The sequence below is a fragment of the Melitaea cinxia genome, chromosome 24 (assembly GCF_905220565.1).
Source record: "Melitaea cinxia chromosome 24, ilMelCinx1.1, whole genome shotgun sequence".
NCBI classification, from domain to species: domain Eukaryota; kingdom Metazoa; phylum Arthropoda; class Insecta; order Lepidoptera; family Nymphalidae; genus Melitaea; species Melitaea cinxia.
In genome coordinates, this window is record NC_059417.1 from 9,276,975 (window position 1) to 9,293,137 (window position 16,163).

The window sequence follows — 16,163 nt, forward strand, 5'->3', positions numbered from 1 at the left end:
TTTTCTTTAAATTTTTTTAGTACGCCGCGTTGGCGCAGCGGTCACAGCCATGGATTGTACCTGTTGCTATGGCAGTTGCGGGTTCAATTCCCGCACATGACCAACATTTGTATTAGCCATAAAGGTGTTTGCCGTGGTCTGGGTGTTTGTGTAGTCCTTGTGGGTCTCCCCACCGTGCCTAAGAGAGCACGTTAAGCCGTTGGTCTCGGTTGTTATCATGTACACCCGATAGCGACCGTTACACATAGTAGGGAATATATCCGCCAACCCGCATTGGAGCAGCGTGATTAATTAAGCTCTGATCCTTCTCCTACGTGGGGAAAGAGGCCTATGCCCAGTAGTGGGATATTACAGGCTGAAGCGAGCGATTTTTAGTATTAAAACCTTCCGTAGGCCTTAAGGAAAATAAAAAAAAATTAGCCGAATTGGTCGAGCTATTCTCGAGTTATGCGCTTAGCAACATTCATTGTTATTCATATAAAAATAGCTAGCATACTATAAATTTTATAGAATTTTCTAAAACAAATCGTTACGTTTGACGGTAATTACTTATTGATAGTCGAATTATGGTATGCAAAGTAAAATCCCTATGAAAATAATTGTGTTTGCTCGCAAACGAAAAAAAAAACCGACTTCAATTACATCGACGAGTAATACAACGTATATCGACGAAAAAATAGTCAAGTAACTACGCGTTATCAAAGATTACTCAAAAAGTAGTTATCAGATCTCAATAAAATTTATATGTGACCACATGACAAACAGCAGCTTTCGATTAAATTAAAAATTATCAAAATCGGTACACCCAGTAAAAAGTTATTGCGGATTTTCAAGAGTTTCCCTCGATTTCTCTGGGATTCCATCATCAGATCCTGGTTTTCTTATCATGGTACTAAACTCGGGATATTTTCTTTCCAACAAAAAAAGAATTATCAAAATCGGTACACCCAGTAAAAAGTTATTGCGGATTTTCAAGAGTTTCCCTCGATTTCTCTAGGATCCCATCATCAGATCCTGGTTTCCTTATCATAGTACTAAACTAGGGATATCTCCTTTCCAACAAAAAAAGAATTATCAAAATCGGTTCATCCAGTAGAAAGTTATGTGGTATAATACAACGTAGGTCGACGAAAAAAGCGTCAAGTAAAAACGCATTATTAGATATAACTCGAAAAGTAGTAGTTAGATCTCAAATAAATTTAAATGGGACCAATTGGCACACACCACCTTTCGATTAAAACAAAATTTGTCGAAATCGGTCTACTCGGTCAAAAGTTCTTATGTAACATACATAAAAAAAAAATACAATCGAATTGAGAACCTCCTCCTTTTTTGGAAGTCGGTTAAAAAAAACTTATAAGCCTTATAGAAAATATGGGCAAATGCAGAACAAATTCTCGTACTGATTTATGAGAGGCTACGAGATATACGAGATCTACCTGATAGCGATCGTTACTCATAGTAGTGAGCATACTCGCCAACTCGCAGTGGAGCAACGTGGTGGATTGAGCTCCATTCCTTCTACATAAAGAAAGAGGTCTATGTTCAGCAGTGGGATGTTACAGGCTGAATGCGGAAAAATCTAAGCAGGATACCATATAATAGATTCAATAGTATTCATTGCTTCTAGTGTTCCAGTCTTACTGTGACGACTCTTTTTTTAATGTGATAAAAAATACTTAGAAATTTTATAATATTATGCATATTTACAATTCAAAACTAAAAAATTGAATATTTACAGATAGTTCAGGTATAAGTCATTTAATATTAAGTTAAATAGACTGAGGTCTGTGAGGTCACTGAGGTCAGGTGAATGATTATTATTTACTTTGGCACTGTGGCATGTTACTGATCATCGTAATTTATATTCTTTCTTGGTTGTATAATAATAAATACGATTGTATTTGCTCGCAAACGAAAAAAAAAACCAACTTTAATTACAACGAAAAGTAATACAACGTAAGTAGACGAAAAAATAGTCAAGTAAATACACGTTATGAGGATTACTCAGAAAGTAGTTATCAGATCTAGAAAAAAATTTAGAAACGTGAGCTTTCGATTAAAATAAGAATTATCGAAATCGGCACACCCAGTGAAATGTATATATATTATACAGATAGATTTAGCTCAAAAATCAAGGATTACTTAAAAAGTAGTTCAGATCTAGATAAAATTTAAATGCGACCACATGACCTTTCGATTAAAAGAAAAAAAAACATCGAAATCAGTCCACCCAGTCAAAAGTTCTGAGGTAACATACCTACATTAAAAAAAGGTGTGTGCGTATTTATGTACGTACGTAAGAAGTTAAACTTCGTTTGTTAGCTAACTTCACGTTGCTAACTTCTTCGTGGACAAGCTAACTTCATTTTGTGACTGTGAATTTCAAATGTGTGTGTGAATTTGTTCTCATCATTTATACCTAACACGCCCAAAGAAGTATAACTTCAAAAAGTACAATCGAATTGAGAGACTCCGAATTTTTAGGAAGTCAGTTAAAATGAAATAAAATGTAATAACTCACTCTTTGTTTGTTCCCGTTGTCCCTCAGCGGCAAAGCTTCTTCACTTCCACTTCTAGACGAATCGGGAGGCGTTAATCTCCTTTGCTCGTTCTGTGACGACAGAATTTGCATTTCCAGCATTTGTTCCTGGCGTATGTCATCATTGTAATCCTGTATGTAAAAAAAATTACAGCATTATATTTATAATTATATAATAAATATATTTATAGCCGAAGAGATTGTAATGAAACTGAAAGTGCGATGGAATATGGGTGTGGCGAAGTTCCACATTCACCATCGCAAAGGGAGGATCCTCCGACCAGACGGCTATTGTGTCTGTTGTTGTCGGGTTTTTGTATATATACTTAATCGCTCTGAAAACTTTAATAGCGCGATGTAGCATACGTTAGTTTTCTCCATTTCCGTAGTTCGTGTGCTGCTCGATAGATGTCGCTACAAAACAATAATTTCGGATTTTATCGCGGTTTATTAAGTTTTTTAATTTCACTACGACTAAGATTGTCCTCCCATGACCATGGTTGCTGTGAAGTATCCGAAACGTCAGGCAATTAAAAAACTTAATAAACCCCGATAAAATCCGAAAAAGTTGTTTCGATATAATGGCGGAAGAGATTGTTTGTTCGTTTGTTTCAAACTGAATTTTTTTTTGTGTTGGATAGTCCATTTACCGAGAATGGCTATCTGGCTATAAAATAGATAACGCGAGAGAAACCGCGGGGAACACCTAGTAATGTGATAAGGCTGTAATGTTTTTTGTTTATTAGAAAAATGTTAGAATTAATGGGCTGATTTGAAAAACTTTCTTGTATGAAAAATTGCGAAAAAATAGACAGGTAAATACGCATTATCAAAAATTACTCCAAAACTTTTAATCAGATATCGATGAAATTTATATGTGACTACATGATAAACATCGGTTTTCGATTAAATTAAAAATCATTAAAATCAGTACACCCAGTAAAAAGTTATGCGGATAGTCGAGTTTCCCTCGATTTCTCTGAGATCTCATTATCAGATCCTAGTTTCCTTATCTTGGTAACAAACTAGAGATATCTCCTTTCCAACAAAAAAAGAATTATCAAAATCGGTTCATAAGCGACGGAGTTATCCCTGAACATACATTAAAAAAAAATATACTACATAAGGTCGAATTGAGTAACCTCCTCTTTTTTTTGAAGTCGGTTAAAAATGAATTTATTTTTAATATTTTTAATAAATTAACTACAGTTAAAGTTAAGCCACCACCGATTTTCTAGTGTAAATACTGTAGCAAAGAATCTGCGAGAAATACCGCAGTTACTATTTTAAAACACTTTTTTAAATCTCAAAATCTACACCACTGCCATGTCACGTACGCGGTTTAGATAACAGCCTCAATAGAGTTTTGAAAACATCAATATTTCTTGTGACAGATTCAAAACGTTTCTCTGACGAGCAAACGCAATATTTTTTCTTTATTTTTCCCTTTTGAAGAAAAAAAAAAAACGAGTGCGCTTTAGACCAAACGATTGAAGTAAAACTTACGAAATGTAACTCTTTTTCTTTCTGTCTTCACTAATTTCTCCCTTTCAAATTCCATTCGCCTCTCCGACCACACTTTTCGTGACGCTCTCGTCACGCATTCACCAGCATACTCCTCAAGTCAAGCGTGCGTAAAGAAGTTCTTCTTCGAAAGCGTTGAAACATAATTCACTATTTTTTTGCGGGTTGGTAAACATATTAACTGAACTGAACAAAATCCGTAAACGTTCTAGCGGTAGTTTTTTTTTTCACATATAATAAGGCTCGCTTAGCTTAATCGGCCTTTCCACTCTATCGTATTTCCCTAACATAAGTAACGATTGCCCAGATGTTTATGACTACAATCGGAACCAATGGCTTTGTGTTCACCGAGGCACGATACGGAGACCAAAACAGACATATATCCAAAATAAACCAATTGTTTGGACTTAAATAAAAATTTGCTACGATTGCAAATTAACCCACCTCTGTCAGCGGTTAGGTGACTACTACTACTTGTATATTAAACACCTTCACGGACCAAAGTTACACAAACATCAAAATTTATCGTGAAAGGACTCCTGATTTTGTACGCGTATACCACTACATTCTACTGAGTTTTCCAATGTTGCTCATAAACGTGATCTGAAATTTAAGCACAATGTGCTATTTTGTTCTCGCTTTCAAAGCATTTCTTTTGAAAGCAGGTTCGAAGGTTTTTTGGTTATGATACATATCTGAGAATATATTTAAAAAAAATATTCATTTATAGTCATTCAAGATCAAGTCCATTAATAACTCGGGTGTAATTACGTTTAATTTTTAGCAGTCGCACCGAAGACGCTGCTGCCCGTCTTCGACCTGTGTATTTCAAAGCCAGCAGTTGGACTGTTATACCGCCATCGGTCGACTTTTTAAGTTCCAAGGTGATATTGGCACTGTGTTATCTCTTAGTCGCCTCTTACGACACCCACGGGAAGAGAGGGGGTTGCTATATTCTTTACTGCCGTAATCACATTTTATAGCAGATCCGATCAAGACAGAAATATAAAAAATTACAAATAACAGTGGTGAAAATTACACAGACAAACCAGCAGGATTTTAATGTCTTTTAAACTCTGAAACAAAGAATTGACACTTGAAAATTATATAAGTCGAAAGCGATAGCAAAGTGTACAAATTTCTACCTCCGGTCGGTTTGAGAAGTGGTCGAAATTAAAAGACAAATTGAAGATGAAACTTTACATTGCAATTTAAATTGTCTTCTGCTTGGAAGTCGAGAATGCAATTTTTTTATAAAAGTGAAGTGTCTCAAACTACGTTTGTGGCAGTTGGAATGTTACGCTTAGCATTGTAAAAACAATATAGACGATACGACTTTTTTTAAAAGATTTTAGCTATCCACGAACCAAGTTTTTTTTTATGTAACTAGATCGGCAAACACGTGTACGGCTCACCTGATGGTAAGCGATTAGCGTAGTTTATAGACGTCTGCCCTATTCCCCTCAGGACCTCTCGTCACCTTACTCACCAACAGGAACATAATACTGCACTGCTTAAAAACAGTATTATTTAGCTGTGATTTTCTGTAAGGTCGAGGCACCCCAGTCGGACTGCTCCATATTTTGAGCAGTAAATTTCCCACTGTGCTCTACCTCAGTAAGGCTGAAACCTTAAATAAATAAATCCTCAAGCTTTCACATTTATAATTTTAGTAGGTAGTAGGTCTGAAATTGTGACTTCAACGTGCTTTATACGGATTCTTGTGTTAACTTGTATTTGACCTTTAAATATAAAAGAGCTTGTTACAAAAAATAATTTATCATAAGCAATATTTTTTAATAGCGTGGGTTTTGTGTTATTATTTTTCCTATAACGACTATTAATTTCTTTTATTTTTCGATAAATATTACTCGTGAATTTTATTTTTGTATTAAACGACGCCTACGATTTTACCTTGTACTTTTATGACCTGTTTGATGTTTTGAAGATTGCTACTTTTCTCTTGTTTTCATATAAGCTGTTTCCCTTCTAAGAATCATAGCGTGTTGTTATAAAACCTACACTAATTCTTAATAATGAGAGTTTCAGATTGTGAATAAAAAATTATACCTATAGTTTCACGTTCAACAGACACTAGCATAAGGTGATCAATTGTTAAGATTGAGAAAACACAAAACAGAAACACAAACTTCCTAAAAATGACAAGCAAGCATATATATAGCATATACTCGTATAAAATTATTCATGACAGATGACCGATTTACACCCGCCACCGTAACAGTCAGCTGACGATTGTTACAAAAAAAAATCGTTTACTAGTGCAATAAAATACAGAAACGATTTTGATAATTCTTTTTTTGTTGGAAAGGAGATGATGATGATGGGATCCCAGAGAAATCGAGGGAAACTCTCGAAAATCCGCATAACTTTTTACTGGGTGTACTGATTTTAATGATTTTTAATTAAATCGAAAGCCGATGTTTATCATGTGGTCACATTTAAATTTCATCGAGATCTGATTACTACTTTTGGAGTAATCTTTGATAATGCGTATTTACTTGACTACTTTTTCTAAAAAAAACGCCTTACACGCAACAAATTAAAATAAGTGTGAATTCTGTAGCTGGGGCCTAAACCGCCCTGACCGTGACGAAACATCTGTATCACCTATAGAAATATTTGTCATACGGCCCACTCTTTAAGAGATAAGTATTTTTTTTCTATCTACGACTATGTCGGCAAATAAGCGTACACCTGATGATCAACGGATACCGTAGCTGTATATATAGCCGTAGCACTCTGGTGTTGCAACACCAGAGTAATCGACTGCCCCAATCATCTCTGAACTTCTCCACCAGTTCTGACCACATTATTCACTAAAGGAACACAACACTGCTTGATCAGTATTCCACCTGCAGCGTAACTGAGAGCAGTGTCATAGATTTTGAACAGGACCTACGTCAATAAAATGTAAATTAAAAATCATATTGAATGTCCCAAGATGTGTCTGATTTCGTCACAAGAACATCACATTCAATATGAGAATAACACCTGTTACGACGTCATAAATCTTTGCAGGCTATAATAAAACAAATATCACATCTATAACGTCCACGAACGATCAAAACGAACATTAACAATAAAAACAACGCCATATGCAAACCAAATAAAAAATCTTTGATATGAATTTTATTTTATAACAATACAATAGATGTGAATCAGTTTCGACGGTTTTCATCAGTGGGGTGTATATTATTCATAATAACCTATCTCTCGCTCCTGGGGATTGGCGATAGGGTCGGCTACGCGCTTGCGATGTTTCTGGTGTTGCAGGCGTCTATAAGCTACGGTAATCGCTTACCATCAGGTGAGCCGTACTTGTTTGACGACCTAATTGTATATAAAAAAAAAAAAAAAAAATGCAATTTTTCTTTGAATATATTAAAGTAGCAAAAGTCTTATGAAAGCCTTAACTTTTGGGCCTAATATAACTTGACTAGTCTGTTGCGTGGTTGACCTTGATTAAAAAAAAAAACCGATACCAATTTACATTGATAAGTAAAATGAGAATATCATTAACATAGTCAAAGTCAAATTTAATATGTATTATAAGGGATAACACGAAAAACACTCGTCAGATGTCGCTTAAATTTAAATGGTTCCATGACATGTACTAGTTTTCGATTACAATATAAAAATATTAATCAAAATCAGTACATCCATTATACAAGATATTTCCTTAATAGATGCCAAAATTAATAAATTGTTTACTTTATGATATTGTCATCGTTAATATATCAATGAATCGCCCATAAAACTAACTCCGCACCTGTCCGCGTTGTAAACCGAGATTACAAACCCCGGCGTCCATTCTTGAGCCAAAGTTTATAGGATATTGAGGAAATTGGTGCAGGACTCGGTACAATGTTGCAATTTGCCATTGAGAATATTGAGTCTAATCTTAAACGAAGCACAATTGGTTTTGATAGTCCATTGAATTTTTATTTAGAGAAAAATAGAAGTTATTTTCCAACAATCGAAGTAAAGAAATGTCTGTAAATATGTCGAATGTAGCTGCACCTCAAGCTTTCCCCCGAAGCTGTGAAATTTTTGACTTGCGGGAAAATTGGGACAAAAATTATGTGTTATACTAGATATAGAGCTATCTACGTTCTAAATTTTGTTAAAACGAGTTCAGTATTTTTTGCGTAGAAGTGTAAAATTCATATGCTTGTCCATCCTCACAAACTTTCACATTGACAATATATGGAGGATATAAACAGTACGTTTATAAATACAAATAAAAAAAATTATACGGTGTAAAAATGTTTTCACAACTAATTTTGAACTCCTTGCTAATTACTCTATAGTGCCTTAAGAGTACGAAAAGCCACCGAATGTTATCAAAGACATTTTATAGAGATCGTTACTTATGGTAAGAAAATTATCGCCCAACTTCTAATATAACCACTATTTTAAATACATATATTGCTTGCTAAGAACATTACCATTCTTCGCATTGCTTAGTCGGGTAAAAATAGCCTATTAGTCTTATTACAAATAATTTTATGTTCAAATGCTTTCGTAAAAATTTGACTGTGGTAAAAGTTGACTCGATTTATTTTCAAAATTTCCTACTAAAATATAAATGAATTCGACAAACATCGATGTACCATAGAGGTGAAACTGCAAGGAATCTCTATAGAACATACAAACTGCTGACGTTAGATAATATTATAATAGGAAATGCGAAGCCAAGACGGGGCAGAAATCAATCAATCGCAAAATAAATTGGTTTATATTGGATCGCGTGACGCAGTAGGTACGTCATGAAGGGATCTACGGTTTGTTGATTTTGATGTGATCTCTCAAAAGTGAATATAATTTTTTTCATATTTGCTTCATATTAATCGTCATTGTTCCCTTGAAATAAGGTAGTATCCGAATGTGAAATCTCCAAATTTAAAGTAAAATTAAGTAGTATTAAACCTAAATTTAAAGTGAGGTTGAGTAGTAAGATTGATTTATCAAAAACGAAAAACTATAACCTGGAAATATCCGGAAAACTATAACCTGGGGATCTTTAAGTCGCGAGTGAATATGTTACTTCTAGGTAAGCGTGCTCCATCGTAGACCGCATTTTCACTTAACATTAGGTGAAATAGTTGTCAAAAGCAAACCTATCATTGTATAAAAAAAAACACATTTATAAAAACACACCACTTGTTTAAGATTTTGTTTTGAAATAACTAATAAACCTACCGGTACTAAAAACCTCCTCAGTTCAGCGAGTGCATATGCAATACGGGCATGCGCTTCAGCTGGTGTCGCAAACGCACTGATTTCCACGTGGAGTTCATCAGAGAGATGTGCGAACTTAGGATCTCCAGATATACGGAGTTCTTCTTCCTGAAAACAACAATTGAGGTTTGTACCAATTACCTTACCACTAGCCCCATTGTTTTGTCTCATTTTATTCACACCTTTTTTTTAGAAATAATTTCTGAAGACTACGATTAATAAATGTTCATAGTAGCAGGCAGTAGAATCTACTTGTACATAACAGTTAACTAAAGATAATATAGAAAATGATCCAGTCTCGAATTACTTGGGAGTAATCCAATAGTCGATCTGATTTATCTGAGACAATCTTTGCTATCGAATTATTTCGTAGAGATACTGGTTTATTCTCCCGAGAATCGTCCACATACTTTTGCAGACTAAACATATATACATGTTGTATTAAGTAACCAAAATTGTATATGAATATTCTCAAGGGAATGCCTATAATTTATTACCCGTATTTTCTGCTTTATCTATATGCTATGTATTACTATGTAAAAGTTTGAGTCAATTTTCAAAAAGTCTAAAGTTGTTTCACCCCTTGCCATTAAAGCTATCTGAGGGTATCCAACATGTAAAGGCTTATTATGTATTTTTCTTTTTCACCATTTTATTCCCAAATTATTTACGAGGTATTTTTATTCGCAATTATGAATCTACTTCATTAATTGAAGTGAAAAATGGCCCTAATGACCTTTTATACCTTCTGCTTGTGAAGTCTATTCGTAACTTAGGTGTAGGATAAAATTTATCCACAACGTGTGAAACAGAACCTAATCATATCTATTTGAATGAACTTTTACCTTTTGACGATCTTTCATCGACCCTCGTCCTAGGACTGCCATCTTGCACATTGTGTCTTCTTGCAGTCTTTTCAAGGAGTTCCCTTTGGGCCCCAGTAGCTTTCCAACGAAATTGAACTGCAACAAAAGTTGAAAATATATAATAAATCTGAGATGTGTATTAAGCAATTTGATATTAAACCTTTTTTTAAAGAAGTATAACTTTTGCCTGCGACTTCGTTCACTTAACACGAGTTAGACAAGACTTAGACGTCCTAAACACGTCTTGACAGATCCCGACGATAGGTTAACCATAGCCAACGCCCCTTTCTTAGGGAAAACACCTTCAAACAGAACGCACACGCACCGCCTTCGCCAGCGAATACGAGGTCCCTCGCGTTAGGACGGTTTGGGTACGCTTAGGCGCATCGAAAAAAAAAATGGCGACAACTCGCCAGAGCGCTCCGTATAGCGCCTCCTCCACTCCGACGACGTTCTAAGCCGAGGTGCGATCTCGCTAGGAGACACCCTTAGGACGAACGTCACCCCCGTGCCCTCCAAAAGGGCCCACATCTCCCTTCGCGGCCGGTGTTTATAGTACCCGGCCCCTCTCACTGGTGACGCTGTAAGGGCTAGTAGGGCCGGCCAACAGTAATAATCATTTCGAAAAAAAAAAACACTTATCCTAGTATCCCACGTTTTATGTGATCAAAAAGAATACAGTTTTCTCGTTTTTGAATAATTTTAATGGATACTCTATTCCTCAATTAACTGGAGTACCTGACACTAAAAGAGTTTTTCTCTTTGAACTAGTTGCTCCTAATGTTAGATCATAACGTTAGATATAAGATTTTTTGCATTAAATTAATAACTAACCAACGAAGTTATCAATTTTATAATATTACTATAAATGACGTCGTTGTCCAATAATGAGAAACTAACAGTACAAGGTATTAATACAAACTTTTCGAGTAAGCCCTTTGGGGGTAAACAATTTATTCACTGACTTGAACTCCAATAAAATAAAACGCAAAAATATGGCGAATATACTTTAACCGATGAATTCCCTTAAGAATTTTAGTTTATCAGAGCAAATTTGTTAGTAAAACTTTTATTGAATAATATTACTACGTATTTTTTGACCTTTTTATTTATAACTAGATGTGCCCGCGACTTATTCTGCGTAGAATTTAACAAAAAAGTTAATATCCAGTTAGCAGAGTTATAAAATAAATAAATTTCTAAAATAAAACTAGTTTATGTTCATCAGCTGTCTACCAGTAAAAGTCCCATCAAAATCGGTCCAACCGTTTCAGAGATATTACTAAGTAATATTAGAATAACATCTAGACTCCTATCCCTTCTAGAAGAGAAGAGGTCTTTGCCCAAACGAAAGACTTGTAAAGGCTGATGTAATGATGATACATTTCAATTATTTCAGGATGGCGTTATGAGCATATCACATGAAAGTAAGTTTTAATATTGGTGAGAAACCATTGTTAAATGTGGGTCGTTTTTAATTACGGGCAACTGTCCCGATCAAATTTACGACGCTTAAAATCTCAAATATCGGGCTTATACCCGAGCTTTTAAGTAATTGGCGGCTGCTATTAACCGCGTACTTTAAACACTTTATCGACATTTTGTGATAATTAATGTGATTAAAACAAGATTGTGTACTTTAACCTGACCTAACAGTCCGTATATGCTTCATTGTTAGGGTTCTAGACTAGGCAAGGCTTTTCCTACGATGTTAAACGAAAGCTCCCCAATCGGGATGATAAAGATTTTGAGGAAGATATTTCGTCCTAAAACATATAAATAAAATAATCTCGTTTAAACAATCAGTCCAATTTCCCGTGATAAATACTATTTTTTATTCGCAAGTCCAGCTTATCGATCTTAATGCTTCTTATAAGTATGGTAGCAATTATAAACTCGTAGCTTTTCGTTTTTGTCAAAAAAAATAATAATTATTTTTTACAACTTTTCGAACAACCTCCAGCATTCTCTAGAGGCTATAAACATCACGTGAGTCGAAATAAATCTTGTGAGACAGTAAAACATTTCGCTGAAATTCGATTCGGTAAGGATCTTGACCTTCGGGCTGGAAATCCCAGGCGTGCAGTCGTATCCCGGAATCCCAGGACTCGACTAATCCCCTTGGGTAATTGTTTGGCAAATTGACGACCGCAAAGTTGTAATAAATACTGTAACTTCTGTATAAAAGTTTGTTTGAAATAATCGTTCCTTTAAAGCAGGTAAAAGACCCTAAAGTTTTTCACTACCTTTAACTGGCTAAAGTAACAACCAAATACGTTACTGTTTGGTAACTTTAGGATTTCGAATATATACAAGTTGGTTTATTTTTGATGAACTAGTCTCGACATTCGAAAACAATTTTTGAAGTAACACTTCTTTACTCACGCTTGGTTTGGGGGGGTAAGCTGGCGTATGCATGACGAGAACGTTACGAAAAATGTGATTGAGTGAGGCGAGTGGAAGTTGAGAGGGAGGTGTAATTTAGTGAAGATAGAAAGAGAGAGAGACTTACGTTTCGTAAGTTTTACTTCAGTTGTGTGGTCTAAAGCACACCCGGCTTTTTTATTATTGCTTCTTTAATTACTAACCTGGACCGAAGTTAAATAATTTGCTAAGATCCCATTGCTGAATCTCTTCTCTTAATATTAACTTTGGAGCTTCTTCACGACAGGAGTAACGATTGGCGTGTTCTGTTCGACCACTCATGCTCTTCAGACAAGCGTTTTAAATTCCAGGTAATCAATTGGTCAAAGGGCGTGGTAACGCTGAGTTTTTTATTATTATTATTATTTTTTTATTTAATGAAACAATAGTACAATAAATGTATAACAATATAAGTTAAACATATAAATCACTAAACATTTTTGAATATCATATCAAAAATTGACCGCTCCAGCGGGGTTCGAACCCGCGTCTCCGACTTGCCGTGTCGGCGCTCTAGCCAATTAAGCTATGGAACGATGCACCCGCTCGAGCGAAATTTTCGATATGATAATTTTTAATTTTCGGTTTAAGCGAACCGTGGCGCCGTCTATAGTGAGCTCTTTACAGAAACCCGTAACTATTCAAAGTTTCATATTACAATGAAAATCTTTGACAGGAGACGACATCGTGCTATTTTTAATATCTAAGATTTTTATTTTTGTGTTACCCACGTTAGGAATTCTAAACATTTTTGAATATCATATCAAAAATTGACCGCTCCAGCGGGGCTCGAACCCGCGTCTCCGACTTGCCGTGTCGGCGCTCTCAATTTTTGATATGATATTCAAAAATGTTTAGAATTCCTAATGTGGGTAACACAAAAATAAAAATCTTAGATATTAAAAATAGCACGGTGTCGTCTCCTGTCAAAGATTTTCATTGTAATATGAAACTTTGAATAGTTACGGGTTTCTGTAAAGAGCTCACTATAGACGGCGCCACGGTTCGCTTAAACCGAAAATTAAAAATTATCATATCGAAAATTTCGCTCGAGCGGGTGCATCGTTCCATAGCTTAATTGGCTAGAGCGCCGACACGGCAAGTCGGAGACGCGGGTTCGAACCCCGCTGGAGCGGTCAATTTTTGATATGATATTCAAAAATGTTTAGAATTCCTAATGTGGGTAACACAAAAATAAAAATCTTAGATATTAAAAATAGCACGGTGTCGTCTCCTGTCAAAGATTTTCATTGTAATATGAAACTTTGAATAGTTACGGGTTTCTGTAAAGAGCTCACTATAGACGGCGCCACGGTTCGCTTAAACCGAAAATTAAAAATTATCATATCGAAAATTTCGCTCGAGCGGGTGCATCGTTCCATAGCTTAATTGGCTAGAGCGCCGACACGGCAAGTCGGAGACGCGGGTTCGAACCCCGCTGGAGCGGTCAATTTTTGATATGATATTCAAAAATGTTTAGAATTCCTAATGTGGGTAACACAAAAATAAAAATCTTAGATATATAAATGACTACATACACTTTATGAGGCTAACAATAACCTATCAAAGTTTTTTATTGTGACCTTTTAATAGTAGACTCACTTTTGACAAGAAAGTAGATTAAAAATAAAAGGAAATATCAAACAGGTAACTGCATAATAGTAGGCGATATTATCGACCAGTGTGATTTACGCGAGCTACCTCGTCGAGCTACCTCGTCGCCCGCTCCCTCTTACTGTACAGAGTGCCTAGTGCGAGTTTTGTTTATCCCGTCTCACAATAACGGGCGTAAACTTTAACTTCTTTTTGTATGGGAATTTCGGGATTTCAACCTAGTTCTCGCGCTTACCGCTAGATGCCTCTGTATCGATTGTATCGTATACTATTCTTTATCGTCTAGGCTGCACTGTTTAAATTCCCATACAAAATAATCTTCACGTATAAACGCGTTTCTCTCATGTTTCTGTGAATAAAACTCGCACTAGGCACTCAGACACTTGCGGGGATGTCGTTACGCTCATAGCAACTATTGTAATTGGATATTTGGATGCCGGAAACAATATGTAGTGATGTAGCAAACGATATGTGTCGTATCTGTCGATATAAGGTAAATCTGAAATACATTTATTCTAAAATATATTTGAAATTAATGGATTCTTATGATTCTGAATATTATTGTGGGTAAAATTTATGAGTACCTAATTTTAAGATGAAGTTTAGGAGTAACAGAAAATTGATTTGGAATGTAATTTTATTACATTCTTTTTGTAAGGTATTTTAAATGAAATTGTTAAACATTTGTTTTGAATGACTTGAAGTATTTGGTGGTTACTAATAGATATAGCTACTACTCCAAACGGGACAAGCATATGTTAAGCAAGGCCTAATTAGGGTACTGTAAATTCTAAGTTTGGTTAAGCTGAGTGACAACGATAACACAACTCTACAAACACAAAGTTCTCTTTAACAACCTGCACTATTTACCCAAGCTTGTTTCCAACGTTGTTGCTACTATGGAAATGCGAACATTTTATCATTTTAGTCGTGAATATGCCTTTGTGTTTGATAAATTTGTTGAATTTAGTATATAGTAGCTATGCGAAATAAATAAATTGCACAAATAAAATTAGGTTTTTTACGTTAAATGTTATAGAAATAATTAAGTGAGTACGACAATTATAATAAATAAATTTATTTACTAACGTTACATAATATAGCTATTGTAATCATACAAACCAAACAAGTGTATTTGAAAACGGAATAGAAATACAATTTTAATCACCTCAGTCATTCTCCATCGTGTCTTTTCTATCTTATGTGATATTAGCAAAAACGACTGCATCTCTTAAGCACAACTGAATATCATTAAATCCAAGAATAATAACTTTTAAAAACCATCGACGAACAAAAAAGTGTGTGTGTGTCAGCTCCGACGCACGACTGGACTACGACTTACTCCTTCAGATCGACTAAATCTAAACAGGTACAAAAAAGGCTTACTAGTCTAAGAAAAAGATTAATACCATATCAATTGGTTAATAAACGAATCAAATAACGCCATCTATCGGAACGCTATTGGGTTATGATAGCTGGCGTTATTAATGGCGGATTTTACTCCTCCTATTTTTTTTAATACCAGGGGCGTTATATGAAAATCGATCCATAAGGAGTAAACGCCGAAAAAAAATTTTTAAACGAAGATATTAATGAAAAAAGATCTTTCCGATGGCTGATAGGGGTAAAAAAATGAGTCTCTACAAATTCCAATATAACCTTGACTCGATTGTTGACCCTGATCGTCTTGAGGTTCATAAGTGTCGTTCACAGTGCCTCATAAATAATTGTTATACCTATAGGTTTTAAGTGTCCGTCGCTCCGTAAATCTCTCGTCTTGGGCAACAGACAATTGTTTAAGAACCACTTTCAAAATGTGTGTCGTATCGTGTATTAAAACCAAGCCCTCGTTGAACGATCGTCAAGTTGTGGTCTTCGTAGAATTTTCTAGAAGTTTTATGGTTTTGCAAAAAAAAAAGATACCTTCAAAT

At 35.2% G+C, this 16,163-nt stretch overlaps 1 protein-coding gene across 1 annotated transcript in view; it reads right to left on the bottom strand.

The window, feature by feature from the left end:
- The window catches only part of LOC123665383 (KH domain-containing, RNA-binding, signal transduction-associated protein 2), a 43,963-nt gene that overhangs the window by 15,654 nt on the left and 12,146 nt on the right, over positions 1-16,163 (bottom strand). The window contains exons 3-5 of the mRNA XM_045599696.1: positions 10,174-10,290; positions 9,290-9,436; positions 2,525-2,674 (exon numbers count right to left, since the gene is read on the bottom strand). Of these exons, the coding sequence (XP_045455652.1) occupies positions 2,525-2,674; positions 9,290-9,436; positions 10,174-10,290 (414 nt within the window). The remainder of the gene's footprint in view (positions 1-2,524; positions 2,675-9,289; positions 9,437-10,173; positions 10,291-16,163) is intronic.